The sequence below is a fragment of the Epithele typhae genome (assembly GCF_022376455.1).
Source record: "Epithele typhae strain CBS 203.58 chromosome Unknown BXZ73scaffold_16, whole genome shotgun sequence".
NCBI classification, from domain to species: domain Eukaryota; kingdom Fungi; phylum Basidiomycota; class Agaricomycetes; order Polyporales; family Epitheliaceae; genus Epithele; species Epithele typhae.
This window is the reverse complement of record NW_025954207.1, coordinates 521806-548534: the sequence shown is the minus strand read 5'-3', so window position 1 is coordinate 548534 and position 26729 is coordinate 521806. Positions and strand designations below refer to the sequence as shown.

The 26729-nt window shown below is 63.0% G+C and overlaps 11 protein-coding genes across 11 annotated transcripts; 7 read left to right on the top strand and 4 right to left on the bottom strand.

The window, feature by feature from the left end:
- Nucleotides 1-457: 457 nt before the first annotated feature.
- Nucleotides 458-3111, top strand: BXZ73DRAFT_45132 (glycosyltransferase family 39 protein; the record flags this gene model as incomplete). Its single annotated transcript, XM_048019454.1, has 8 exons — nucleotides 458-732; nucleotides 785-937; nucleotides 986-1683; nucleotides 1735-2229; nucleotides 2280-2437; nucleotides 2486-2633; nucleotides 2683-3004; nucleotides 3060-3111. 8 exons carry the CDS (start codon nucleotides 458-460, stop codon nucleotides 3109-3111), a joined length of 2301 nt encoding a protein of 766 aa, XP_047879195.1.
- A 787-nt stretch (nucleotides 3112-3898) lies between these two features.
- BXZ73DRAFT_89352 (cyclin-like protein) lies at nucleotides 3899-5361 on the bottom strand (the record flags this gene model as incomplete). Its single annotated transcript, XM_048025243.1, has 5 exons — nucleotides 3899-4278; nucleotides 4346-4852; nucleotides 4905-5114; nucleotides 5161-5270; nucleotides 5330-5361. 5 exons carry the CDS (start codon nucleotides 5359-5361, stop codon nucleotides 3899-3901), a joined length of 1239 nt encoding a protein of 412 aa, XP_047879194.1.
- A 191-nt stretch (nucleotides 5362-5552) lies between these two features.
- Nucleotides 5553-6871, top strand: BXZ73DRAFT_89351 (malate dehydrogenase; the record flags this gene model as incomplete). Its single annotated transcript, XM_048025242.1, has 6 exons — nucleotides 5553-5780; nucleotides 5834-5917; nucleotides 6045-6374; nucleotides 6444-6530; nucleotides 6556-6612; nucleotides 6668-6871. 6 exons carry the CDS (start codon nucleotides 5553-5555, stop codon nucleotides 6869-6871), a joined length of 990 nt encoding a protein of 329 aa, XP_047879193.1.
- A 250-nt stretch (nucleotides 6872-7121) lies between these two features.
- Nucleotides 7122-7546, bottom strand: BXZ73DRAFT_100312 (Pre-rRNA-processing protein TSR2-domain-containing protein; the record flags this gene model as incomplete). The annotated part of the gene is made up of 2 exons (XM_048014545.1): nucleotides 7122-7184; nucleotides 7238-7546. The coding sequence occupies 2 exons, from the start codon at nucleotides 7544-7546 to the stop codon at nucleotides 7122-7124; spliced, it is 372 nt and encodes a 123-aa protein (XP_047879192.1).
- A 152-nt stretch (nucleotides 7547-7698) lies between these two features.
- On the top strand, nucleotides 7699-10201 carry BXZ73DRAFT_89349 (uncharacterized protein; the record flags this gene model as incomplete). The annotated part of the gene is made up of 7 exons (XM_048025241.1): nucleotides 7699-7729; nucleotides 7791-8040; nucleotides 8106-8321; nucleotides 8345-8681; nucleotides 8738-8931; nucleotides 8984-9081; nucleotides 9141-10201. 7 exons carry the CDS (start codon nucleotides 7699-7701, stop codon nucleotides 10199-10201), a joined length of 2187 nt encoding a protein of 728 aa, XP_047879191.1.
- Nucleotides 10202-11439: 1238 nt separating this feature from the next.
- Nucleotides 11440-13243, top strand: BXZ73DRAFT_44979 (uncharacterized protein; the record flags this gene model as incomplete). Its single annotated transcript, XM_048019425.1, has 6 exons — nucleotides 11440-11607; nucleotides 11663-11806; nucleotides 12226-12334; nucleotides 12396-12630; nucleotides 12818-13052; nucleotides 13073-13243. The coding sequence occupies 6 exons, from the start codon at nucleotides 11440-11442 to the stop codon at nucleotides 13241-13243; spliced, it is 1062 nt and encodes a 353-aa protein (XP_047879190.1).
- Nucleotides 13244-15095: 1852 nt separating this feature from the next.
- Nucleotides 15096-17711, bottom strand: BXZ73DRAFT_45144 (glycoside hydrolase; the record flags this gene model as incomplete). The annotated part of the gene is made up of 7 exons (XM_048019459.1): nucleotides 15096-15517; nucleotides 15581-15980; nucleotides 16031-16117; nucleotides 16171-16204; nucleotides 16260-16666; nucleotides 16748-17049; nucleotides 17147-17711. 7 exons carry the CDS (start codon nucleotides 17709-17711, stop codon nucleotides 15096-15098), a joined length of 2217 nt encoding a protein of 738 aa, XP_047879189.1.
- Nucleotides 17712-19248: 1537 nt separating this feature from the next.
- BXZ73DRAFT_100307 (PRTase-like protein) lies at nucleotides 19249-20435 on the top strand (the record flags this gene model as incomplete). Its single annotated transcript, XM_048014544.1, has 8 exons — nucleotides 19249-19476; nucleotides 19534-19668; nucleotides 19719-19757; nucleotides 19831-19882; nucleotides 19942-20024; nucleotides 20175-20231; nucleotides 20289-20365; nucleotides 20423-20435. The coding sequence occupies 8 exons, from the start codon at nucleotides 19249-19251 to the stop codon at nucleotides 20433-20435; spliced, it is 684 nt and encodes a 227-aa protein (XP_047879188.1).
- Nucleotides 20436-21180: 745 nt separating this feature from the next.
- On the top strand, nucleotides 21181-22405 carry BXZ73DRAFT_89346 (Nep1-domain-containing protein; the record flags this gene model as incomplete). The annotated part of the gene is made up of 6 exons (XM_048025240.1): nucleotides 21181-21597; nucleotides 21683-21824; nucleotides 21910-21977; nucleotides 22030-22072; nucleotides 22131-22315; nucleotides 22367-22405. 6 exons carry the CDS (start codon nucleotides 21181-21183, stop codon nucleotides 22403-22405), a joined length of 894 nt encoding a protein of 297 aa, XP_047879187.1.
- A 754-nt stretch (nucleotides 22406-23159) lies between these two features.
- Nucleotides 23160-24319, top strand: BXZ73DRAFT_45079 (CRAL-TRIO domain-containing protein; the record flags this gene model as incomplete). The annotated part of the gene is made up of 4 exons (XM_048019447.1): nucleotides 23160-23320; nucleotides 23490-23588; nucleotides 23662-23731; nucleotides 23801-24319. The coding sequence occupies 4 exons, from the start codon at nucleotides 23160-23162 to the stop codon at nucleotides 24317-24319; spliced, it is 849 nt and encodes a 282-aa protein (XP_047879186.1).
- Nucleotides 24320-24854: 535 nt separating this feature from the next.
- Nucleotides 24855-26428, bottom strand: BXZ73DRAFT_100304 (actin 1; the record flags this gene model as incomplete). Its single annotated transcript, XM_048014543.1, has 9 exons — nucleotides 24855-25004; nucleotides 25065-25209; nucleotides 25270-25341; nucleotides 25400-25996; nucleotides 26048-26116; nucleotides 26170-26197; nucleotides 26250-26255; nucleotides 26314-26350; nucleotides 26405-26428. The coding sequence occupies 9 exons, from the start codon at nucleotides 26426-26428 to the stop codon at nucleotides 24855-24857; spliced, it is 1128 nt and encodes a 375-aa protein (XP_047879185.1).
- Nucleotides 26429-26729: the final 301 nt, after the last annotated feature.

Sequence of the window (26729 nt, the reverse complement as noted above, 5' to 3'; positions counted from 1 at the left end):
CGGACTGCAGGATTTTGTTCATACCCTTGGGGCCGAGGGTAGATTTGACGAGATCGCCAGGGCGAGAGCGCCGACGAAGGACGCGAGACGCGCGCTCTCCGCCTTTTCCTCGGTCGCCTGCAAAGAGGGTGAGCAGTGCGAGCAGAGGAGGTAGGGCGATGCGCACCTCTGCACCAAAGATGTTCATGGTCGGGGATGGGGAGCGAGGGCGATGTGCGCGCGCGTCTCGCTGAGGGAGGAAAAGTGCGGTCACGTGCGTGACATCAGGCAGCGCTGCGGTGGCCACCGCCGACCGGTGCTGCCAGATCGCTGGCACTTGAGCACCTGCGCAGCTCTCCCCGCGTTCTCCATCGTCCTCTTCCTCCTACCGCTCTCGTTGGCGTGCTTTCTCTCATTCCCTGCCTCCTCTTTCCCTTTGTTTTCTTTGGCGACCACGCCCTCCTCTGCTGCGTAGACCATGTCTGCCAGCGTCCGTGCCCGCAGGCCGGCCTCTCCGCCTGGTCGCCACCCACAGCCCGCGCCGGCCTCTCAACGATTCCCCCACTCACGACACGACCATCTCGACGCCGACGAACGGCGCGAGGCTGCTTCCCGCGGCCTCCGGCCGGGCCGCAAGTCCTTCGCCTCCGGCGGTCTCAATCTCTCCCCCGGCGAGTGGAAACTCCTCGCAGTCGTCCTCGTCGTCGCCTCTGCAGTCCGCCTCTTCCGCATATCCCAGCCAAACAGTGTTGTGTACGTCTGCGCTACGCCTCTCGTCTCTCCCGTCAGTGCTCATTGCCCCCAGCTTCGACGAGGTCCATTTTGGCAAGTTCGCGTCCCGTTACATCAAGTCTGCCTACTTTGTCGACGTCCACCCCCCTCTCGCCAAACTCCTTATTACCCTCGCCGGCTGGCTGTTTGGGTATGACGGAAACTTTGACTTCAAGGACATTGCCAAGTGAGCGCTCTTTCCATATCCCTTCCTGCTCATCTGACCTCCTCCCAGGGTGTACACAAACGTCCCCTACGTCGCAATGCGCATGGTCCCCGCTCTTATGGGTGTTGCCACTGTTCCCCTTGCCTATCTCACCCTTCGCGCTCTTGACTGCCGTGTCACCACTGCACTTCTTGCCTCTCTCTTCGTCACCTTCGAAAACGGCATGATCACTCAGTCTCGTCACATCCTCCTCGACTCCCCTCTCCTCTTCTTCGTCGCCCTCACCACCTTCCTCTGGACCGGTTTCTGCAATGAGAACTACTACGAGCCATTCACAGACTCCTGGTGGATCTGGCTCGCCATGACCGGCCTTTCTCTCGGTGCCGTCTTCAGCTGTAAGTGGGTTGGGCTCTTCACCATCGCCACAGTCGGCCTTGGCACCCTCAAGCAGCTCTGGGATCTTCTCGGCGACCTTCGCGTCTCTCCTAGGTTGTTCATCAGACACTTCGCCGCCCGTGCGCTATGTCTCATCGTCATCCCCATCATCTTCTACATGTCCACGTTCGGCATTCACTTCCTCATTCTGAGCAACTCCGGTGAGGGCGATGGCTTTATGAGCTCCGAGTTCCAGCACACACTTCGCGGCCGCGGAATGGCAGATACCTTTGCCGACGTCGCCATCGGCTCTCAGATCACTTTCCGTCACGTTAACACCCAAGGTGGATACCTTCACTCCCACCCTCACAACTATCCGGGAGGTAGCAAGCGTGAGTCCAGCTACCTCTTGTCCGAGCTTTCTTTGAGCTGAACTTTGGTAGAACAACACATCACGCTTTACCCCCATCGTGACAACAACAACGACTGGCGCATCGTCAACGCTTCTGCTAGTGGGGATCCATATGTCGACTGGAATGACCATGACGTCCACTTCATTACCCATGGCACTCGCGTGAAGATTCGGCACATTCATACGGAGAAGTCCCTCCACTCCCACGATGTTCGCCCCCCTGTCTCCGACGTCGACTTCCAGCAAGAGGTGTCTGGATATGGCATTACTGGCTACGTGGGCGACACCAACGACGATTGGATTGTGGAAATCCACAAGGGTAACAAGCGCGACAAGGAGTCAAGCACACGTCTGCGCACGCTCACCAGCCACTTCCGTCTGCGTCACGTCAACACTGGTTGCTATCTCTTCTCGCACAAGGTCAAGCTTCCGGACTGGGGTTTTGAGCAGCAGGAAGTAACTTGCAACAAGCAAGCTGTTCTCGCCAACTCTCTATGGTACATTGAGACAAACTACCATCCTAAGCGTACGTTCACTCGCGTTGTTGTCATCTACTCTACTGACTCACGTGTGAAGTGCCGGAGAGCGCCCCCAAGGTTAACTACAAGCTTCCCGGATTCTTCGCCAAGTTCTGGGAACTCCAGAAAGTGATGTGGACGACCAACGCTGGCCTTACTGATCGTCACACGTACGACTCGCGGCCTGACTCGTGGCCAACTCTTCATCGCGGCATTGTATGTAAATCGTCCTCCCAATTGTCGCCTGCTCATCGTTCTCCGTAGAACTTCTGGGTCAAGGATCACCGTCAGATATACCTCCTCGGCAACCCTCTCATCTGGTACCTCAGCTCCGCTGCCGTCTTCGCGTATGTTGCTGTCCGCGGCCTCCTCATCCTCCGTGCGCAGCGTGGCTTCCGTGACTTTGATAACAGTAAGCATCATTCAGTCTCGACGGCACGCCCACACTGACGCCTCTATAGCCAAGGTCGTTAAGTATGACGCCCTCTGTGGCTTCCTTTTCATCGGCTGGGCCCTTCACTACGTACCATTCTGGATCATGGGCCGCCAGCTCTTCCTACACCATTACTTCCCCGCGCTCTACTTTGCTATCCTCCTTAGCTGCTCGGTCTTCGACCTTGTCACATCCACCCTGCGCCCTCGCGTACGCCTGCAGATCGCGGCAGTGCTCCTCGTCATCGCCGTTTGGAACTACTCCTACTTCAGTCCTCTCGCCTACGGCCTGCCGTGGACCAAGAGCAAGTGCCACAAGGCGAAATGGTTGAAGACTTGGGACTTCTCCTGGTCAGTGACCCCAACCAGCATATCATCCCACACACTGACTTGCCCTCCTTCACAGCAACGACTTCCTGGAAGACGTAAGTGCACTTGGCTCAACTCCGTTCCGCTAGACACTGACCGTCCACAGTACGCGCAATACAAGAGCGCCGCCGCGCCCACGCCCATCGCCTCCCCGCCCGCGGCAGTCAACCCACACGGCCCCGGCCTCGGCGGGGTCCCCGTCGTGCCCGGCTTGCTCCAGGAGCCCGCCGCGGATGCGGACACGACCGCGCAGGCGCACGCCAAGGCCGAGCCCGGGCGCGACATCTTCGGCGACCACCCGCACATCGAGATGAAGAGCGAGGGCCAGCCGCATCCGCCGCCCGCGCCGCGCAGGAGCGCGAGGAGGTGGTGGAGCACGAGCCGAAGAGATCAGCATGATGAACGTCGAGCCGCCGAAGGTGGCTGCGACGGAGAAGGCCGAGGCGAAGGTCGAGAGCACGACGTCGTCGGCCGCGGAGGCTGCCTCGGAGACGGTCGCGGTGAAAGAGGTGGCGAGCGCAGAGGAGAAGGGAGAAACTGCGGCCCCCGACCACGACCACCACGATCATGCGGGGCCGCTTCCCGAGGCGGATGCTGAGGCGGAACGCGCGCGGGTCGACCTCTTCCCCAGTGCTAACAACTGAAGATCGCGTTCTTGCTTATTCTATTGTCTTTTGCGAGTTGTGGGATCGCTCGCATGGTCTAAATTACATATATATTGGTACTGATACAGCGCTGTGCATGCAAGGACTGTCGTAGTAGGTATAGTACCTTGTACATAATGGAGGTAGAAAAGCTACAGCGCAGACATCGAATGCCTGGATCCGGCCTATAACGTCCGATGAATCCCCCTGTAGGAAAAGGTCACGATCAGCCTCAGCCCGCTGCCTGTGTCCTCTCCAGCATCTTGTTGACCACAACCGGGCGCCCATTCGCCGGATGTGCCAAGTCCTCCATCCGCTTCTCCCTCATCTCGAGCAACAGCTGCACCAGAAACAGCGGCGTCACAAGGTCGCTGTGCGCGCCCTCCGCCACCGCTGCCGCCGCGTTCACACCCGCCGCACGCTGCCTCGTCCCACTCGACCGCCGCGTGACGGAGCCCGGGTTGCGCTGGAGCATCGCCGCGCGCGCGCTCGCGTGCGCGCTCGGGTCCTCACTGTAGCGGTCCCAGAGCGCGTAGAGCGCGATGATCTCCTGCGCGACGGTCGCGACGAGGCTCATGTTCACGTTCAGGCCGCCATGAAGCCGATGATGTCCTGCGGGTGCGGCTGCTTCTTCTGCGCGGAGCGCGACGAGCGGCGCGTGGGCGAGCCGCCCGAGGACGTGTGGTGGCCGTGGCCGGGCCGCCGCCGGACGCGTGCGCGGCGTGCGAGGACGCAGCGGCCTGGATGGCGGTGCGCGTGGGGATGTGGAAGACGAGGACGAGGTAGATGGCGGCGACGGCGATGATGTGCGGTGGGTGGAGGAGGCAGAGCTCGGAGCGGTAGGTGTCGTTGATGATGAACCTGCGGGGCGGCGGGTGCGCACGGGGCGGGGTGCAGGGGGAGCGGGGAGAGGGGACTGACCATGCCATCTGGAAGGCGCCCTCCTGGAGCTCGAGCTTGCCCTCGCCGGTGCCCCAGAAGCGTGGCCCGTCGACGTCGTCGACGTCGGCCTCGCCGGCTTCGGCCTCGGGGAGGGTGGTGCTGCCCTCTTTGCCGCAGAGGGTGACGAGGGTGCGGTAGGGGTGGAAGACGATGAGGTCACACTCGAGCTCGTCGACGAGGTAGAACTCCATCTCGGCCAGTTTGGAGTTGTCGGAGGGAAAGCCCTTGACGCCGTACTCGTCGGCTGGAATCGGGGGCTGGAGCTCCTGGCGAGGGTCATGTGCGAGGGGACTCACTGCTGAAGAGCATGCGGGCCTCGGCGACGACCGTCTTGATGTGCACGGGGGACTCCTCCGCCTTGGCTGCGACGTAGCAGCAGGCGGCGATGACGATGAACGGGTCTGTCTCGCAGTACGAATTCTTGACATAGAACCGGCGGAAGAAGACGGTCGCGGTCGCGATGACCCGCTGCCGGAGCTGGAGCTTTTTGCCCAGCTTTGATATCACTGCGGAGGACGTCAGCGGGGGCCAGGTGCGGACGAGGGCACGAACGGTTGGCAAAGAATATGTTGAGGAAACCAAGGTTGTCCGGGCTGCCGACATAGAGCTCGTCGTCTGAGCGGGCCTGCCGGAGCGTCGCCCTATCCACGATCCACCGTTTGCTGCCGCAGCGGCTGCGTTCAGCAATGTGCGGGCAGACAGTGGAGGAGGAGAGACGCACAAGTGGGAGCTCGCCCAGAAGTCGGTGGCCATGGCGGGAGGAGACCGGGCGCGACTCGCTGCGCGGGCCGCGGGGCGCGACGCGGGGCGCGACGCGGGGGACGCCTCCTCCGAGCCGCCCCGAGCTCGCGTTCAAAACGCGCCTCGACGCGTCCCACGCCCGCTCAGCTTTCCTCCTCCGACTCTCCTCCCCGCCGTCCACGACACCGTCCACGACCGCCGCCATGTTCGCCCGCACCGCCGCCCGCTCCCTCGCCTCCTCCTCCCGTGCATTCTCCACCTCGGCCGCGCGCCAGTCCAAGGTTACCGTCCTCGGTGCCGGCGGAGGCATCGGCCAGCCCTTGTCCCTCCTCCTCAAGCTCAACCCCCACGTCACTGAGCTCTCCCTCTACGACATCCGCGGTGCTCCCGGTGTTGCTGCCGACGTCTCCCACATTGACACCAAGAGCGAGGTCCGTTTCGTCCCTGCTTCGCGCATGCTACGTGTACCCATCTCCGCCCGCAGGTCAACGGCTTCACCTCCGACAAGCTTGACCAGGCTCTCGAGGGCACTGATGTTGTCGTCATCCCCGCCGGTGTCCCCCGCAAGGTACGTGCTCCGTCCGCGTTGTAGTCTGCCTGTCGCGCTGACCTGGCACCCCTTCCTCCTCCAGCCTGGTGTAAGTCCCATGTGTGCCTCCTTCCCCTAATCCGTTCTAATGCCGTCCGTGCTCTAGATGACCCGTGACGACCTCTTCAACACGAACGCGTCCATCGTCCGCGACCTCGCCGCCGCCATCGCCCGCGTCTCCCCGAAGGCCCACGTCCTCGTCATCTCCAACCCCGTCAACTCCACCGTCCCCATCGTCTCCGCCGTCTTCGAGAAGGCCGGTGTCTACGACCCCGCCCGCATCTTCGGTGTCACCACACTCGACGTCGTCCGTGCCCAGCGCTTCCTCGCTGGTCTCGCTGGCGCCGACCCCAAGCAGGTTCCCGTGACCGTCGTCGGTGGTCACTCAGGCGCGACCATCGTCCCCCTCATCTCCCAGACTATGCACGCCAACGCGGTTTCCGGGAGGCCTACAAGGCCCTCGTCCATCGCATCCAGTTGGTGGTGACGAGGTCGTCAAGGCAAGGACGGTGCGGGCTCTGCTACCCTCTCAATGGCCTACGCCGGTGCGCGCTTCACTGGCGACCTCCTCCGGCCATTCACGGCGAGAAGGGTGTCATTGTCCCCACCTTGTCAAGAGCCCCCTCTATGCCGACCAGGGCATCGAGTACTTCTCCTCGAACGTTGAGCTTGGCGTAAGTGTTCGCTGTCCCGATTTTCTGTGCACGTCTAATTCAGCGCTCCCTCCAGCCCAACGGTGTTGAGAAGATTCTCCCTGTTGGTGCGATCACCAAGGAGGAGGAGGAGCTCCTCGCGGCGTGCCTTCCGAGCTCAAGAAGAACATCGAGAAGGGCCTCAAGTTCGTCTCGCCGCAGTAGACTTGTTGGCTTTTATACACTACCGTACCCACATGTGCGACACCGTGCCAAAAGCGTTGTTGTACACAGAATCTAATGCGATCTATCGTCGTGGGATTCATCACACTTGGGAGTGCTTGAAACCTGCCTGGGCCAGCTCTTTAGGCTGTCGCCGCGGGAAAAATATATTGACGTACTGGGACAAGTCGGTTTACCTGTGGCTTTTACCCTTGCCCTTGACGATCGTGAACCCGTCGTCGTCGACTCGGGCTCCTCCTTCGGCTTTTGGTGGCGATCGAGCAGCTGAGGAGCGTCCTCCGCCTCGTCCTCATCGTCCTCATCGCCGCTCATTTCTCCCAGTCGCTGTTGTCCCCCGCGGCCTCCTCGACCTCGACCTTCTTCCCCTTGACCTCTCCGCCCGCTCCTCAAACGCCTCCACGAGCGTGGTCTTGCCCGCAGCGACCTCCTCCCACAAGCTGACGATGTCCTTGGCCACGGCCTCGGCGCTGCCGTCCTCGAGGTCCGCGTCGAACTCGTCGACCATGACCTGAAGCAGGCGGTCCTCGACGAAGTTGAGATCAGGCGTCGGGTCCTGCTCCTCGAAGTCATCGACGAGCACGGACGCGACCCAGGTCTGCTTTTGGGCGGATTCGGCGCCGCCCCAGCCCTGGTCGACGGCGATGCGGAGGGCGGGCCAGTACGCGAGGCGGGCGATGACCCCGCGGGCGAAGAGGACGGACGTCGCGGGCGGTGGGCCGGAGGGCGGGGACATGGGGGTGGTGAATGATCATGAGATTTGGTGGGTAAGGATCGCGAGCTGAGATGCTCGCGGTGGGCGGCCCGGGCCCCGGCCGTGGATTTTCATCGGGGTCGCCAGGCTTGTGCTCCTCCCCAGTCGCCTCTGCTAGTCCCCACCATCCGAGCATGCTGAGCGCAGTCGCTGCCCGCAAAGCCCGTCTGGCCCAGTCCACACCGCCCTCCACCCATCCACTCCTTCCTCTCCTCCACCGCCTAAGCCGGAGTCTCGACCCGCGCCCTCTCTCAAAAGCCCCCCTCAAAGCGTAAACCACCCCCACGGAACGACTTCGCGAACAAACGGAAGAAGGATCAGCACCGAAAGCCGTCCCCCGCACGTTACTTCGCCTCGCCACCCACGCCCGACGCGTTCTCCGCGCAGGACGATCTCATCGCCGTCGACGATGCCGACTCAGACTCGTCCGCATCCTCATCTGACGTGAACATCGGCACTGTCAACTTTAGCAGCGCGTTCGCCGCTTCTACCTCTGCCCCCAAGACCGCTCCCCACACCGCGCGCGGGCATGGTCCCCGAGCGCGCCCTTGGCCGACTCTTCAGACGAAGAGCAGGACGACATTGCTCCGTACGCCTTCAACCACCCGCCCCATCCACTCAACCCGCCGCCGAGGACGAAACACCCACTCCACTGTCCACGTTTCGGCCCGTCCTCACAAAACGTCTTCTACCTCGAACCAAACGAGGTCTCGTACGGCGATCCCTCTCTCAAGAGCACATTGCTCCTCCTCGACCCGTCGGACACTGTCGCGCTACTAGGCACGTATCGCTGGTTGTCATTCAAGGCTCCATCTCCCTCGCTGGAGTGCAACTCTTTCCCTCCTCCATCTCACATCCTGTCTTCGCCCCGCGGTCATCTCCCATTCCCATCATTCAAGACTCCTCTCTCGTGCCCCCGCCCGTCCCTCCGCCACACTCCCCTGCCTACCAGAGTGGCTCTTCCGCCTCCACCACGGCGCCGCGATTCTCATACAAGGCTCCACACCGGCGTTCAAGGGCTGGGCAGGATCTGCAGACGTTTGACGGGGTCTTTGCGCCCTCGCGATGGCATCGTAGCCAACTGTGGTTCGACTTAATGCTCGACAGCGTGTACTTTGTACGTTGCCGAATATATGCGCTGCCTCCACCCCCTCTCTGAGTCATCGTGTGCAGCTGCCTCACCGGACACCGGACGTCTTCCCTTTCGTGGTGCCTCCGTCATGGGAGGAAGCCATTGGCTCTGTGCTGCCCGGGATGGCAGAGAATTGCGCGACGTCGGCGAATCGACAAGTGTACTTGGTCAAAGGACCTAAGAATGCTGGAAAGAGCAGCTTTGCCAAGCTGGCCGTTAACAAGCTGCTTGGGAGGTGCGCAAGCATTGGCTTAACGTTGCGTATCGTCCCTGAGATGTCACTCCAGGTTCCAGCGTGTGGCTTACCTGGAATGCGACCTGGGGCAGTCCGAGTTCACGCCGGGTGGGATGGTAGCCATCCATATTCTCGAGAGCCCTGTTTTTGGTGAGTATACTCTATGATATCAAGATGGCATGCGTCTGAATCCCAAAATGTCTGGTCAGGGCCATCCTTCACGCATCCTAGCGTCCCATATGCATCGCATTACGCAGGGACTACGTCTCCACGCACTTCACCATCATTTTACCTGGAGTCCATTCAAGCCCTCGTGCAGCTCTATCACCTCGACGTAGAAAATGCGACTCTGGACGAAGACGCGATGTCAGATGTAGATGATAACGGCCGTATCACTTCGTCCATTCCACTCGTAGTGAACACTATGGGTTGGACGAAAGGTCTGGGAGCTGATCTCGCGCGAAGGGTCGAAGAAAACGTCGAGCCTTCCCACATCTTCGCCTTCGACACCCACAGGGACGAAGAGCTGACATACCCTCGGGCGGCATACGATGGTCCCATGAATGTGTCCCTCCGCACGCTGGAGTGCATCTCCCTGACCCAACAATCAACCACCTTCACCGCCGCGGACCACCGGAACCTCAACCTCCTCTCCTACTTCCACGCAGTCTTCCCCACCTCCCCGTCGACATCGCCGTACCCATCCCTCACCGCGACAAAATGGTCGACTTCCCTCCCCCTCTGCGCCCAACCCCCCTTCGAGCTCGACGTCGCCGCCGCCCTCGACCGCATCATCCTCTCCGGCACCGGCGCCGAAGACGTCGTCCCCTCCGAGCTCCCCCGCGCCCTCCCCTGCGCCCTCGTCGGCCTCGTCGCCTGCGACCCCGGCGCGCTCGACCCCGCCCCACCCCCACCCACCTCCCTCCCGTACATCCAAGGCGCGCCCCCGCCCCCACCGCACCAGTCCCGCTGCCTCGGCCTCGCGCTCGTCCGCGCCGTCTCCCCATCCGCGTCCACGCCCGCGCGCCTGCACCTGCTCACCCCCGTGTCGCTCGGGGGCGCGGCGCCCGCGCGGGTGCTCGTGCAGGGCGAGCTGCAGCTGCCGGTGTGGGGCCTGCTCGACGCGCGCACGCTCGACGGCGTCGGCGGCGGGGACGTTGCGGGCGTCGAGCGCGCGCGCGTGCCCTTCCTCCGCTGGGGCAAGGGTGAGGGCGTGGGCGGGGAGCGGCGGCGCGTGCGCCGGAACCTGATGCGGCGCGGGCAGATGTGACGCGGCGCGTGCTCGGCAGCGACGACCGAATTCGCGGTGGTGGTGCTGGGTCGTAAAAGAACAAACATGTATGTATACGTGTATCTGCCCGTTCCTTAGCTCCGCGCCACGGGAGTCGCTCGAACACGATGACCACGTCCGGCCTTTTTCTCTTGGGCCAGTCCCTCCACGCATCGCGTCACGCGTCCGACTGACCCGCCCGCTGCCACCTGCGCGTTGCTTTCCAATCGGAATATCCGCAAGATCTCACGGCGGTCCTGAATGCTGCAGTACTTGATCTGCTCCCTCGCGTCCTGCAGTGTAGGATGGTACTGCACATCGCAAGCCAACGAAACCCAGAATCGAATGTACGAGACCAGCGGTATCAGATATGCACAGGGCGACAACTCATGAAACGTATTTCGAGGACTGGATGGCAAGCGCTTCGCAGAGGTCAGAGCACTTTACGGGTCTCGACCTCGCTGCGCCGTACTGCGCAGTGAAATGCATCCTGACGGTGTGCAAAGTGCACCTGGTGCCCCGATTGTATCTTTAAGTATGACTCGAGAGCGGGCGCGGGCGCGGGCGCCTTGCTTCGTGGTATATAGAGCCCGGGCGACTCTGAATACTCCCGACTGCGGCCCATCAACGTAGCAGACGGCAGATCACCGGCTGCAGGCATGGGCGAGAAAACACCGCTCCTGCTACCGCAGGTCTCCGACGGACTGCCCGTGGTCGAGCCCCTTCGATACTGTGAGCGTTTCTTAACCCCGGCGCAGTGCTAGAACACTGACATGCCCTCGACGCAGCCGAAACATGGACAGCAGCAGACAAGCTGTACCGCGCGTTCGAGAACAACACTGAGCAACGTTACTTTAACGTCAGTCGCCTCGTCTCCGGCGCCGTTACCGTCCCTCACCCGCTCCACACCGATAGGACGCCGACTTCGGGAGGCACATACGAGCACGTCGCGACAAGTCGGGTTTTTGGTTGTCACTGCTCCTGGTGGTGCGCGTGGAGAGAGCTCTGACGGTCGACCACGGAAACGCGCTGCTGTCTTAGTACGCCGTCCGCTCGTCGACGGTGCTCGGGTGAAGGGCGCTGACGCGACCTGCCACAGCGCTCGACCTGGGGAGAAAACGCCCGGCGGATGGCTCGTGAATCTGCTGAGGCCCCTCATACGGCTTGCGATGCCAAGGGAGTGCAGAAAGGTCGGCGCGAACGCTCCAAGCCCATGGTCTGCCTGTGCTGACGCCCAGATGCATCCGAAGCGGAGGAACGAGTTCGTCGAAGCGATAAAGAAGTTGGAAGAGGAGGCCTTGGGCGACAGGGCGAAGGAGATGTTCACGCTCGCGGGGCTCGGGACCGCGCCGGAAGCGCAGGGGAAAGGGTACGCGAGCGCGCTGGTGCAGTGTCTGCTCGCGATGGTGAGTTGGTGCTGGTGTGACCGGAGCTGCGACACTGGCTTATCACGGTGACCAGGCGGACGCGGAAGGACGAGCGACATCGGTGGTGACGACTGACGCAGCCGGCTTTTATGCGTTGCATGGTTTCGTGCTGGTTGGCGAGACCTGGATTGCGAAGGACAATCCGAAGTACGATGGTCCACCGGTGCCTGTGCGCGTTGTGAGTTCGGCACAGCAGGCTGGCAGCATTGCGTTTCGGAGAGCTGACAGATCTGCCTACAGATGATTCGGGAGGCGAGAAAGACGGGATAAGTCGTGGAGGTCACAGAGGAGGCGGATGGTGTGAAACGTACACGTGATCTGATTGTCCTGACTCCGATTGCGAATCATAAATTTATGTGCCTCCCCCCCTACGACGTCCTCGGGACGAGCCAAATACTTCGCGTAGCAGACTAGTCCAGGGTCAACGCCTCGTGCATGTGGCCAATTCGGATATAGCTCGCTATCCGCTAGCCGCTGCGCCTTGCTGCGACGTTCCTGGCATCTTTTGTCCCGCAGCCGTCCTAGTCATCGCATCTCTTGAAACGCATACAAGTACCTTGACCAGTGTACTGTGCCCTCAAGACGTCCGGTGTCCAGCTAGGAGCTTGCTTTCGACTTCTTGTACTCGCCATGAAACACCAAGACGAATCTTCCCCCCTCCTTCAAGGCAGCCGGGCTGATATCGAGGTCCGGCTTTTGCGGACATGTGAGGAGTCTCGTCCACCCATATGTCCGTGCCCGACATCTAACGACATCTACACACCAAGCCGAGACATGGCGTGCGGTCACCGCTTCGTACAACGCCCTCCTCGGCGACACCGAAGTGCAGTACTTCATGGTGAGCGCCCACACGGCTTCTCCTCGCCAGACGCGTTCTCATCTCGAGCCCAGGACGCGGACATCGCGTGGGTCCGGCCAATACGCGAGAAGTTCGTCATTGGCTGGATGTTTTACCACGGGGCGTGTGCGGGGCGCATCCTCACCGTGGACCACGGCGCCTCGGTGCTGCAGTAGTACGTCTTCCGGCCCGTCGTGTTTCTGTCCCGCGTCGCTGAACTCGGCTTGCGCCCTGACAGCATCTTGCCTGGGGAGGAAAGGCCTGGGTCGACCGCTTTGGCGCGTCTGGCGCCGTTCATCAAAGCCACGCAGCCGGAGAAGTTGACGTCGGTCAGTCGCGGGCCGAGTTCAGGCTCGCGGGATGTTCGGCTGACGGTGGGCTGCAGCGGAAGAGAGAGTTCAATACGGCATACATGAAGTTGCACGGAGAGGCCATCGGGGATAGAGAGGCGGAGATGATGGAGCTATGCGCGCTCGCGACCGCGCCGGAGAAGCAGGGGAGGGGGTACGCGAGTGCCTTGATGCGGGCGTTCAACAAGATGGCGAGAAGCGACGCTCGATTTTCAACTTCTGCGGAGGCTAACATTGTACGCAGACTGACGAAAAGGGGGTCGCGGCCTGGCTGCTCACGTCCGACGCCGCTGGGTTCTATGAGCACCACGGGTTCAAGGTCGTAGCGGAAGACTGGATTGCGCAAGACAACCCGGAATGGCACCGCGGGCCGATCCCGATCAGGATTGTGAGTCCGCTGTCTCGCTCGTGTATGAGGGCTCGTTGACGGACATTCGACAGATGGTTCGTGAGGCGCAGAAAGCACCAGAGTGCACAGCGCTGAGGACGCACAGTGCGGGTGTCGGTGTCGACGTTTACGTTTAGGTCGCTTCCACGTAACATTGTGCTTGATATTCCGCACTGCGTCCGCCGCTGTCCGTGCGTCCCGTAGCGCACTCTCCAACGCGCGATCGGTTCTGAAAATGTTCGCCGCCAGCCGCCGCGGCTAGCGTCGTCCCGCAATAAAACTCGCCCCCCTCACAGCACGCTCGCATTCCCTCCCAGACAGCATGAACCTCCGTCTAGCAGCCCCGGTCCGGCGGCACGCGCGCTCCGTCTCTCAGCTGTCCTCCGATGTTTTCGGTCCAGCTTCACTGTCCCTCCCCGGGCTGACTCCGCGCTGCACACGGCATTAGATGACAGTTCTCTGGTGACCCCGCTCACTTACTGTCCGTGTCCATATCCGTCCCTCATCGTTCGCATTTATGACTGGCATAACTCCGCGCAGCGCACGTCCATCGCGCGGCGAAAGACGTCTTCGCCGCCTTCCGCAACACCTCCGAGATGCGCTATCTCTCCGTACGTCCTCCTCCTCAGACACTGGCACGCTTCGGCTCAGAAACGCGCACAGGAAGCGGACGACGCCCGGCTACACGCCCCGCGCGAACGCCTCATCCTCCTCTCAACCTCCTCGACGGCATCCGCCGCGGCACCTCCCTAACCACCGCCAACGGCAATGCTTTCCTCCAGTAGTACGCCCGTTCCCCGCGCATCCCCCCACGTATAAACCCACCTGCCCAAACAGCAGAACGCCAGATGCGTTTCCCTCGCGCTCCCTCCTCACCACCTTCGCGCCCCTCCTCCGCGCCTCGCAGCCCCCGCCGTCTCCCAGGTGCGTGCGCCCGCCGCGCCCATCCGGACTCTCGCGCTCACCCCCCGTCTCCTCTTCCCGCAGCGCAAAGCGGAGCTCTTCACCGCCGTCCAGCGCGCCGCCCGCGCCGCCTTCGGCCGCCGCCGCGACATGCTCGAGCTCGAGCTGCTCGCGACCGCCCCCGCGCACCGCGGCCGCGGGCACGCCCGCGCGCTCCTCGCCGCCCTGCACGCGCACGTACGTCCCCCCTCCTCCCTCCTCCCCCTCGCGCGACGCTGACGCTGACACGGCCGGGGGCGCTCTCCCCACACACAGGCGGACGCGACCGGGCGCGCGGTGTGGCTCGTCGCGACGGATGCGCGCGCGTTCTACGAGCGCGCGGGGTACGCGGTCGTGCGCGAGGCCGCGGTCGGCGCCCCGCGCGCGCCGGTCGCGCTGCGGATCGTGAGCGTCGTCTTCTTCCGCCTGCGGCGGGCTCGGTGCTGACGGAGGGACGTACGCGCGCGCTTTAGATGTGCAGGGAACCGCGGAGCGCGGAGAGGACGGACGTCGTGCCTGGGTGAGGCGGACGGCGGGTTTAAGGTGTCTGTGTGGGTGGGTGTTGGAGGCTGAAGCTGAAGACTACATAGGACTAATGGATGCAGCTGGCGGCACAGCACCGAGAGAATGATCGTGTTTAGAAAGCGAATGAAAGCAAGGGGCGAGTACAGCGTATCCTACGAGTGTACATATCCGTCAGTATCCAAAGCAGCGCAAGCGCAGGGCGTCCGTGTAGGTAAATACGGGTTACATTACGTGTGCGTGGGGTCGTGAGCGCGAGAGTGCGAGCGATGCACACAAGCCGAGTCCTCTGCGCGTGGTCCGTGGGCCTCTATGCGATAAAATCATCGTCGATCGGGAGCCCCGTCGGCCGGTGGGCGGACAAATCCGTCATCCGTGTGTGGCGAACCGCCCAAGTCGTCGCCACCAACATGGCCCATCTACACCCTCACTTGGACGGCGGCGGCGTCGGCGCCGCGCCCCCGCACACGGCCGCGGTCGAGCCCGGCTGGGGTCCCCACGCGTTCGGATAAGCGCACCCCGCGATCGGCGCCGCCGCGAGGCTCGTGTCCGCCGCGTCCGCCCAGCCGTCCCCGCCGCTCGTCGTCGCCGCGGAGAACTGCGGGGCGGGCAGCGTCGGCACCGCGCTCGTCGCGGTGAACACCGGCAGCTGCGCCACGTCCGCCCCGTTCACGTTCGAGATCGCCGGGGGCGGGTACTGCGAGAACGACGCGCGCGCGGTCGCCGCGATCGTGCCCGCCCCGGACCCGCCCGTCTGCCACGGCTGGTAGGTCCCGATGGGCGCGTTCTGCGCGAACCCGAGCGACTCGCAGAGCCCGAGCGCTTCGCGCGGGTCGGTCGGGATCCAGCCTGGAGGGCACGCGTGGTCAGAGGGTGCCCCAAAGGTGGGACGAGAGGACGGAGAAGACGTACCGTTCTCGAGACCGAGCTGGTACGACCAGAATGGCGCCTCGACCTTGCCCGTGACGGACGAGTTGCCGACCTTCCACGTCCAGAAGAAGTAGCCAGGCTGGTGCATGCCGTCCATCTGGGACATGACGAAGTTCTTGATGCCCGTCTTCATGTCGGCCGTCCAGTTCGCCCAGTCGTTCCACACATCACAGTCGGTCGCGGACGGGTTCTGGCCGATGTTGATCACCCACTTCCCGCAGTCGTTGATCGCGCCGCTGAACTCGCCCGACAGCGTGAGGCCGAACGTGGCCTGTGACGCGTTGCTGTTGAACGCAATGCAGCCCGTCTGCGGCCAGAAATCGAGCGGATGGTTGAAGTCGCCGCCAAACGCCACGTAAGGGTGCGTGTCGAGGATAATGCGCTGCCAAAACGGCTTAGTCTGTGAGAAAATGCAAGTATGGCAGGACGTACGTCTGATCCAGGCAAGAAGTCGGCCCACGAGCCCGTGCCCTGAAAGCCGTCATGAATGACGATGTACGCGCCCTTGCCGATGCCGGTCTGTCCCAGCACCATCAGATAAGAGCGAACGGAAGCGACGCTCTGCTACCGACCATCTCGCGTATCATGTCGTGGGCTTGCAGATAGCTGCAGCGAAGGGGGCGTGAGCACAAGCGTCGAACTCAGATAGCCAAGCACGTACAATCGCGTCAGCTGGTCCCGCCCGATGATGCCCAAAAGAGGCTCGTTGAGGACGCCAAACATAGGCACCACGTCTTCGTACTCCTCCTGGGTGATGAACTCGGCGATATACCGGATGTAGTCCATCGTACGCTGTGCGTTCGCGATGCCCATATAGCCGTTCAGCATGTTGACGGGCCCGAGGCGGCCGGAGTGGTTGTAGCCGTTCTGGGAGCCTGGTGCGGTGTGCAGCTCGAGGTAGATGCGCAGGCCGTACTTGCGCGCCCATTCGAACGCATTCAGCACGTATTTCCACGCCGCCTTCGCGAGGAAGGGCTCGCCCGGCCATGTCTCAATTGCCCAATACGGCACAGGGAGACGGATCCAGTTGAGACCGGCACCGGCGATCTGCGCGAAGTCCTGCTCGGTCTGATGTGGGAAGCAGGAGTTAAGAATATATCAGATGCGGGCTGCGAGGCCAAGGTGAGAGACTGCAGCAGAGAGACGCACGATGAACGTTTTGTAATGCTCCTCCATCTGTTGGATGCCACCACCGTCGCTGGTGTCGTTCAGCATCGCGACGCTGAGGCTCCACTCGTCGACAACAAGCCCCCCCGGAAGCGCGACGCTCGGCGTTGAGTTCTGGTACTTCTCGAACAGAGCGGGGACGATGAACGGCTCGACGACGAGCCATCCTCCGAGGTTCACGCCGCGAATCTGGTCCTTGGTGTAGTCCCACGGCTCATTCAGCGCGGGCGTAAACGACTGCGCGCGCGCGCTGTTGTTGAACGGGTTCGTCGGGTCGGACACCCCTGTGAACACCGATCGCGTGCGGGTTCGCAAGGACGGGTGCCGGTTGACAGATGATTTCAGTGCGTCAGAATCGGCAGCGAGTATTTCTGGACGTACAGACACCGCCGAAGGGGTTGGTGTAGGTGAATGTCGTGCCGTCGGCCATCTCAATGACGGAACCGTCCGTGCCGCTCGTGGCGCCTGTTGGCGACTCCGGGTTGGACGAGGGACCGGGGTTCGAGCCAGAGTTGCCGCCGCTGCCGGAAGAACCGGAAGACTTCCTGATGACCAAGAAAAAGAGGGGAAGGAAGACGGCGAGGAAGATGGCAATGGCCGCAGCTCCACCGATGAGGAGCCACTTCTTGAGAGTTCGCCGGGGCCTGGACGGTGCATACGGCTTCTCTGAGACGAGCGCGGTGCCCTCCACGGTTGAGTTGCGATTGCCGTCGGGGAGGAATGGGCGGGAGAGCCGAGGAGAGTCGGTTGGAAGACCAGCGTACGAGTTCTGTGCCGGAGTCGAGAACGGGTTGGTGTACGGAGTGGCGGGCGTGCCTGGCGTCTCGGCTCCGATATTCATCTGCTCGGGGATGGGAGTGGCGGGAGCGCCGGAGCCGTGGCCTGAGGACGGAGGCCCGGAGTAGGGAAAGGCAGTATAAGGATCGTCCCGGGGCGCGGAGGCCATGATCACTGGCGGATGGGGCTGGGGGAGGATGGTGGCGGGCTGGGGACAAGAGGGGAGCAAGGCGAGTGGGCATTGCACACCGTTGAAAAGCGAACGGGAGGGGCGTCTGTGTGCCGGGCAAAGGCTAAGGATAGTCGGAAGGGCAAAAGGCGGGCGCCGAGGGATGGGAGATAAGAATTCTCACAGCGGACTGAAGAGGGCGGGCTGCGAAGGCGTGGAGTGGGTGTGTCTCGAAATCAACATCGCGCCCGCTGCGAACGCGCGGTGACGCAAGGCCTATTGGGTCCGATAAGCCGCGCGAGCGGGCGATGCTCAGGCTCGGGCTATTCGTCGGGCGGCCATGCGGCCACAGGGAGCCCTAGGGCTTGTGCTAGCCAGCGGGTCGGGGCCAGGACTGTCTTGGTCCTTGGAGGATAGGTGGCTAGCAGCGGGCTACTTGCGGGCTACGTACTGTTGACGCGGAGGTTCTGCGGACATCAAATGTCTGGGCCCCGGTCCAGCACGGACAAGTTTCACGAGAGTGGGATGAAGATCTGGACGCTGAGAGCGCAGGACGCTAGACCGGGCGGTATACACCCTGTGGCTGGCGGCGAGCGAGGCGACGGGGGGAAAGCGCGGGCGATCACCCCCGCTGTGGACCCGACTATATGCGCGACATCTGGCGGGAGGTGGAGGCGTGCGTCCAGAGGGAGCGAGAAGCCGTAGAGCGACACCGAGGAAGGTGAGCGCAGCTTGTGGCGGGGGCCTTATAGTCGATGTTGGCGGAGATGAAGGCGGGAGACGAAGAGCGGAGAGCGGGCCCGGATCACTCACGATCCGTTTTTCTCGGAGCGTCCTCCTCGTCCTCGTCCCTCCAGAGTCCAGACCCTTTCTCTCTCTTTCTCTCTTTCTCTCTCTCTCTCCCTCTCCCCCCACTCCCCGCGGGATGGGTCGCGCCGGCCTCCCTCGCTGGCATGGCACATTCCCGCCGATCTGCCTTACGGCACACGCCCAGATGCTCTCAATGAATTGATCCAACACAGCTCTTTGCTTTCCACAACAGCGTGGCCATGTCCGTTCGTCAGAGTATTTCATACAGTATCACACGACTCTCCCTGTCCGCGACGATTGACAGGCACCTATCGCTTGTGAGATGAGCCGCCTGCGCGGGGTACACGGCGATACACGGCTCGATACACATCTTCTACTTCTCGCGCCGTGAGAGTGCACCGATAGCCCTGAACGATGTCCCCGACTGTCGAGCCACTGCGTAGTACTTGCTCTCCACACCAATGCAGCCTTGACCCGGTGAATGATCTGATCGGCGGCTAGGAGCTGCTATAAGGCTTCGCGCCCTGACTCTCCTCCCCTCCCTCCGCCGTCTCCTCGTCCAGCCCAGCTCGGACCTGGGACGTACCCATCGCACTTTCTCTTCTGCGTCTGCATATACTTTCTCCAGATCTATCGCACGTCCCCAGAAGCGCGTAGCTGCTAGCACCTGCCCAGCCCGTATCGGCACACGTCTTTCCTCGACCCGCTCACCTGCACAGAGTCCGCCATGGTCGTCCAAAACTCACCCACATCGCAGACCACGCCTGCCTCGCTGCCTCCCTCCGTCTTTACTCTTCCCCAGACCGCCCAGCTCGAGGCGCTCTTCACCATCATCCGGGACAAGGACACCAGCCGAGGCGACTTCCTCTTCTACTCCGATCGCATCATCCGCCTCCTCGTCGAGGAGGGCCTCAACCACCTCCCCGTCCTCCCAAAAACTGTCACCACCCCTACAGTGAGTCTCGATCCCCTGTCGTGGGAGGAGAGCAATTGAGGAGAGCCGGGCGCGCAGGGGTCGACGTATGAAGGCGTCGGTTTCGAGGGCAAGATCTGCGGGGTCTCCATCCTCCGCGCCGGCGAGGCGATGGAGGCCGGTCTGCGCGAGGTCTGTCGCAGCGTGCGGATCGGCAAGATCCTCATCCAACGGGTGCGTTTCCCTCACACGACCCCCTCCCCGTCTGACGGGCGCGCGCGCAGGACGAGGAGACGGCACAGGCGAAGCTCTTCTACTCCAAGGTGCGTCTCCGGCTCCTTCTGTCTTGGCGTTACCCCGCGGGCTGCACGCTGAGAGCGGCCGCGGCCCACGCAGTTCCCTGCAGACATCGCCCAGCGCTACGTCCTCCTCCTGGACCCCATGCTCGGTGAGTGCGGCAGCAGGGACGCGGCGCGCGGCGCGACTGACTGTGCGCCTGGCGGTCAGCGACGGGAGGCTCGGCGATCAAAGCGGTGGAGGTGCTCAAGGAGCACAACGTGCCGGAGGAGCGCATCATCTTCATCAACCTGGTCAGTCCGCCTTCCCCGCCATGCGCCCGCGGTTCGCGGACGGGTCGCGTCCTGCGCGACGGGGCGTTCGGCAGCGAGCATGCGCGAGGTCGCACGACGGCGGAGCTGCCGGCATGCGAGACCCACCGACGCTGACGGTCTGCCCGGCAGATCGCGTCCCCCGAGGGCCTCAAAAACTTCTGCACCAAGTTCCCCCAGACGCGAGTGGTGCGTCCAGGCCGTCGTCGCGGCCGTGGTGGTCTTTGCTGACGGTCTCTTGCACAGATCACGGGCTGGATCGACCAGGGGCTGAACGAGAAGGCGTACATCATCCCCGGGCTGGGCGACTTCGGCGAGCGGCGGTAAGCTGGCGTTTGTCTCGGTATGGATGCTGTCGACTCAAATTCGGCTGCACGCAGGTACTGTCTCTGAGACGCTGGCGAGACGGGGCGCGGGGATGGGTATCTCCCCACACGCTCAGCTGACGACGGTGGAGGGACGGAGTTCGGTATGACCGCGGTCGGAGCGGGGGGTGCTGGGTTAGGCAGAGACTGCGCTTTGTCGTGACGGCGAATAGCAACGAGAAGTCATTTACCACATTGACCGGCGGAGGAGTCGGTGTTTGGTCGGGTGGGCGAGAAGTGGAATGATTTTCGCGACGGGGTGTTTACGTTGGGATGGCCAGCAATTAGTGCCAGAAGGCGGGGACACATGGTGTGATGGGACGAGGACCGTCGCGGGCATGGAGAGGAAGACGAGGGCGTCCGCTGCGTGCGAGCGGTCGGGCGAGGGGGCCGATCCGGGCAGAGTGTGGGGCGCGTCTCCCTGGCTCTTTCCTCCTCCCTCTTCATCGTCCCTGTTCCCCTTCCCTTGAGTTCGTTCTTTCCCTTGCCCCGCCCCCTCTTCCTCCTCCTCCTCCTCCTCCTCCTCCTCCGTCATGTCCACCACCGTCGCCCCTCGCCGCCGTCGTCACTCCGGCAACATCACCCGGCCGACCGTCTCGCCCGTCGAGCAGCGCACGGCATCCCTGCGCACTGACGTCCCCACCCGCCCCAAGTCGACACCGCCAACAGACCGGCGGGCGATGGGCGCCGCCGCCGCGGGCTCGTCAAGCGACGACTCAAGCGACGACTCCGCCGACGAGACCGAAAACGGAGCCGACCCCGGGGTCGACGCCATGCAGATCGACCGCTCTTCTTCTCGCGCCGCCACCACCGACCCCGTCTCCACCGCCGTGCTCGCGGACTCGAAGGTCAACGAACGCCCGACCCGCCCCCTCCCCGCGTCCAAGGCCCGCAAAATGCAGCAGCACCCGCCGCACCCCAACAACCCGCTCCTCCAGGCCGCGAACCCGCTCCTGCTCCCCGTGCAGGCCCAGGTGCCCAAGAAGGGCCCGAACTCGACCCAAAGACGGCTGTACGTCATCCTCGAGCAGGCCTGTCTCGAGGCCTACCGCGTCAGCACCGCCGGCCGGGGCAAGAACGGCCGCGAGAGCGACATCAAGTACGCCCTCCTCAACTGCGACGACCACCAGGGCATCCTCGCCAAAACCGGCCGCGACATCGCCGACGCGCGGCCCGACATCACCCACCAGGTGCGCTCCCCGTTCGTCCCCCGCTCGCCTCCTCGTGCGCGACGGCGGCGGCGCAGACAGCGCGCTGACGGCGCGCGCCCCGCAGTGCCTGCTCACCCTGCTCGACTCCCCGCTGAACAAGGCCGGCCTCCTCCAAGTGTACATCCACACCGCCAAGGGCGTCCTCATCGAGGTCAACCCCCACGTCCGCATCCCCCGCACCTTCAAGCGGTTCAGCGGGCTCATGGGTGCGTTCGCCCCCTCCGGCCGTGCATTTTTCGCGAGGCGCGATCTCGGCTAATCGATCGGCCCACGCGCCCTCCGGCCCTCCAGTCCAGCTCCTGCACAAGCTCTCCATCCGCGGCGTGAACGGCCCTGAGAAGCTGCTCAAGGTGATCAAGGTGCGTCGGCCGCGCGGTCGCGTACGCCAGAGGCTCACGCTAGCGTCTGCAGAACCCGGTCACGGACCACCTGCCGGCGAACACGATCAAGCTCAGTACGTCGTTCCCTTTGCCTGCCGACGGCGCAGGTGCTCACGCGATCCGAATCTGCAGCACTATCCGGAGACTCGCAGACGGTGAAGCTATCAAAGTATCTGCCCACATTGCCGGAGACGCACAACATCGCTGTGTTCGTGGGTGCGATGGCCCGCGGCAGGGACGACTTCGCGGACGGCCTGGTGGACGAGAAGATCTCTATCAGCCAATTCCCGCTCAGCGCATCGGTAGCATGCGGAAAGGTGAGCGTTGTCGGTGTCTCTGGTCATGCGCGCCGCTCACGCACGGTGCAGTTCTGCTGTGCGCTCGAAGATCTCTGGGACATTATCTGATTTCCGCATTTTCTCTTTCCGGTTCTCCATTTGCTCTTTTGCTCCTTTGTATCGCTTACTTGCATGCGACCCGGTAACCGTGCCTTGTATATCTCTTCGCCACTCATTTACTGCTCACGATCACTGCACTTCAACCTGCAAGCCACCACCAACACCCTTGCATACCTCCCCACACGTCTTCCCCCACCAGCCGCATCACCCTGACCCATCCCACCGCACCCCCTCCGACGACACCACGAGCTGGCCGAGTCACCCCCGCGCCGATCTACAGTACGCCCCGCGCGGCAGCCCGCCGGCTATTCTGCTGTCCATAGTGTAAACCCGCCTCCCCGCGTAGATGGCCCGGTGCATGCCGCGACTCAACTTGCGGCCCCGGGCCTGTTGTGTACATCATAATGAAAAGTGATTGTAGCCGTACCCGCCCCGCGCCCCTAATATACAGCGTGCGATTGCTGCGGCGGCCGTGCCGTGCGTGCCGCGATTGCACGCAGGGTGCCACAGCCGTCTCTGCGGTGGGCGAGGAGCGTTGTGGACAGGCGCCCGCCGGCCGTACCAGGCGCCGTCCTCCGCGCCGTCCACCTCATCCATCCCCTTCCGTCTCCCCACCACCACCACCTCCCCCGCACGATACCCATCGCCCGCACTCCACATCCGCCCACGCCCACGTCGTCCCCGCCCCGCGCGCCCGAGCCCCCCGCCCCGACCGACACCCAGACGAAGACCCCCTGCCTCCCCTCACGCCAGATCGCGCGAGATGAGCTCGAGCACGGACGCACCCGCTGCCTACCAGCCCCCGCCCGGGCGGGTCGGCAACCTGACCGAGACGCAGGAGGCGGCGCTCGCCCAGCTCAAGCAGGAGCTCGAGGCCGAGGGCAAGCTCGTCCCCGAGCGCATGGACGACCCCACCCTCCTCCGGTGCGTCCCCTCCCCATCCGTTCGCCCCCGCTCCACCCACCGACGTCGCGTGCACGCCCCCGCCGTCCGTCGCACACGGCGGAGGGGGAAGCGACGGCGGTGGGGCGCGGCCGGCGATCTCTTCGGCCTTTTCCTGCGGCGATGGAGGGCTGATGACCGACCTCCGCAGGTTTTTGCGCGCGCGCAAGTTCGACGTCGAGAAGGCCAAGCTCATGCTGCTCGAGTGCGAGAAGTGGCGGGTCGAGTTCGGCGTCGACGACCTCACCAAGTGAGTCCCCGGTGCTCCCTCGCCCCCGCCGGCCGCCGGCCGCCGGCCGACGCTGATGCGCCCGCCCGCCCAGGAACTTCGACTTCAAGGAGAAGGAGGAGGTGGACAAGTACTACCCGCAGTACTACCACAAAACCGATAAGGTCCGTCCGGCCCCCCCACCACCCCACCTCTCCTTTCCCCACTGACCCTGCTCCCCATCGCCCACACAGGAGGGCCGGCCGATCTACGTCGAGCGGCTCGGGAAGCTGGACATCAAGGCCCTCTACGCGCTCACCTCCCAGGAGCGGCAGCTCCAGCGGCTCGTGTACGAGTACGAAAAGTTCCTGAACGACCGCCTCCCCGCCTGCTCCGCCGCCGTCGGCCACCCGGTCGAGACCTCGTGCACGATCCTCGACCTCCAGAACGTCTCCCTCTCCGCCTTCTACTCCGTCAAGGACTACGTCGCCCAGGCGTCCAAGATCGGCCAGGACCGCTACCCGGAGACGATGGGCCGGTTCTACATCATCAACGCCCCCTGGGCCTTCTCCGCCGTCTGGACGGTCATCAAGCCCTGGCTCGACCCCGCCACGGTCGCGAAGATCGACATCCTCGGCGGCGGCTACAAGGACAAGCTGCTCGCCGTCATCCCCGTCGAGAACCTCCCCAAGGAGTTCGGCGGCACCTGCCAGTGCCCCGGCGGCTGCTCCCTCAGCGACGCCGGCCCGTGGAACGTGCCCAAGGCGGTGTGAGGCCCCGACGCACGAGCGCGAACACGAGCTTCGTGCGTGTGCGGTGCCGACGTGGGCTCGAGGGAAGGAGGAAGGCAATCGCAGGGCGCGACCCGTTTGGCGGCCCAGACTGTAGTACACACATAGCGTAGGCAGCAGATTCTTGGGGACGACACAACACGTAAATGCTCCGTATGTCCCGTGGCCCGCATGCCCACCCTACGCACGCACGTACTCTAGCTATATACCATAATCCATGGCGGTCGTGCGCAACTCCTGCGGGGCCGATGACGCGACATCACACACCGCGGGCCAAGGTTCAGAATTACACCGAAGCCATTCAATTCTGTCATTCAACCTCCACGTCCGAAAGCGACATAATACAAGCGCACCCCCCGTCGCCACGATGCAAGGGAGAATTCCATCCGTCCAGAGAGATGACGATCCCGGGCGGAGTGCGGTGATGGATGCGGGAAACATAAGAACGGTAGCGTATGGTAGGGGATCGACTACATCGACAGCGCCAGCACCTTCTCCGTTTTTCCCATTGCTATGCTTAGAAGCACTTGCGGTGGACGATGCCGGGGCCGGACTCGTCGTACTCCTGCTTCGAGCACCACAGGTTCTGGAACGTTGAGAGCGACGCGAGAATCGAACCACCGATCCAGACCGAGTACTTGCGCTCAGGGGGAGCGACGATCTTGACCTGTACACGCATGCGTGCAATCAGCCATCGGTAAGGTACCTAAGAGAGCGCTTAACGTACCTTCATACTTGAAGGCGCAAGAGCGGTGAGCTCGCGCTGCATGCGGTCCGCAATACCCGGGAACATAGTGGTACCACCGGAGAGGACGATGTTGCCGTAAAGGTCGCGACGGATGTCGAGATCACACTTGTAGATCGAGTTGTACCTGAGAGGAAAAACAGACAATTAGTCGATGTCTAAAAGGTCAAGGCCGTCAATAACATACGTGGTCTCGTGGATACCAGCGGCCTCAAGACCGAGGAAGGCAGGCTGGAAGAGAGCCTCCGGAGCACGGAAGCTGTAAAGATGACATTAGGTTCGGCGGTATCACAGCCTGACGCGAATAGAATATTTACCGCTCGTTGCCGATGGTGATGACTTGACCGTCGGGGAGCTCGTAGCTCTTCTCGAGAGCAGACGAGTGAGCGGCGGTCTGAAGCTCCTGCTCGAAATCGAGGGCGACGTAGCAAAGCTTCTCCTTGATGTCACGGACGATTTCACGCTCGGCGGTGGTGTGGAAAGCGTAACCGCGCTCCATCAGATTCTTGATGAGGAACTCGGTGAGGTCACGGCCGGCGAGATCGATACGGAGGATGGCGTGGGGGAGCGAGAAACCTTCGTAGATGGGGACGGTGTGGGTGACACCATCACCGGAGTCGAGGACGATACCGGTAGTACGACCGGACGCGTAGAGCGAGAGGACGGCCTGGATGGCGACGTAAAAGGCGGGGGCATTGAAGGTCTCGAACATGATCTGGGTCATCTTTTCACGGTTGGCCTTAGGGTTGAGCGGGGCCTCGGTGAGAAGAACGGGGTGCTCCTCGGGAGCGACACGGAGTTCGTTGTAAAAGGTGTGGTGCCAAATCTTCTCCATGTCGTCCCAGTTGGTGACGATACCGTGCTCGATGGGGTACTTGAGGGTCAAGACACCACGCTTCGACTGGGCCTCATCACTGAGGAGGTATGAGCGGACAGGAGACCGAAGCATACGCTATGGGACCCACCCGACGTAGGAGTCCTTCTGACCCATACCGACCATGACACCCTGGTGACGGGGACGGCCGACGATGGACCTGAAGGTACAGAATCAAGCACCTCGCAAGAGCTCTCAGGCGTGAGCACTTACGGGAACACGGCACGGGGGGCATCATCACCTGAAGGAGAATGAGGATCAAGGAGAACGGGACGGAGGACGAACGATCTCACCGGCAACTGTCAAGAGATTGTAAGCAAGGGGGTTAAGGACGGGAGGAGGAATGGAGGAACTCACAGCCAGCCTTGCACATGCCGGAACCGTTGTCGATAACCTGATTGGGAGAGTGAATATGGGGCGAGCGCGGTGCGACAAGGACGATACTCACAAGCGCAGCTACCTCGTCCTCCATGTTGTCGTGCTAGATCGTAAAGAGAGTAAAGAAGAGATGAGAGAAGAGATGGGCTGTGGACTCGGGGGAAACATTGGTGTGTATATATAGGGGGAGGGCGGTGCAGGCGCGGTGCGCAGTGCAGGCGCAGCCAGGAGCGAGGCACGGGAGATGGGGCGCGTCAGCAGTGTCGAGCGGGGAGCAGAACGAGGGCACTGACCTGTGAGGTGGGGGATGCGGAGAGAGCTGAGCGGGATGGCTGGGCAGAGGGCGGGCGCGCTCTGAATCTGATGCCCTGATTCGCTACCTCCCGTTATCACGA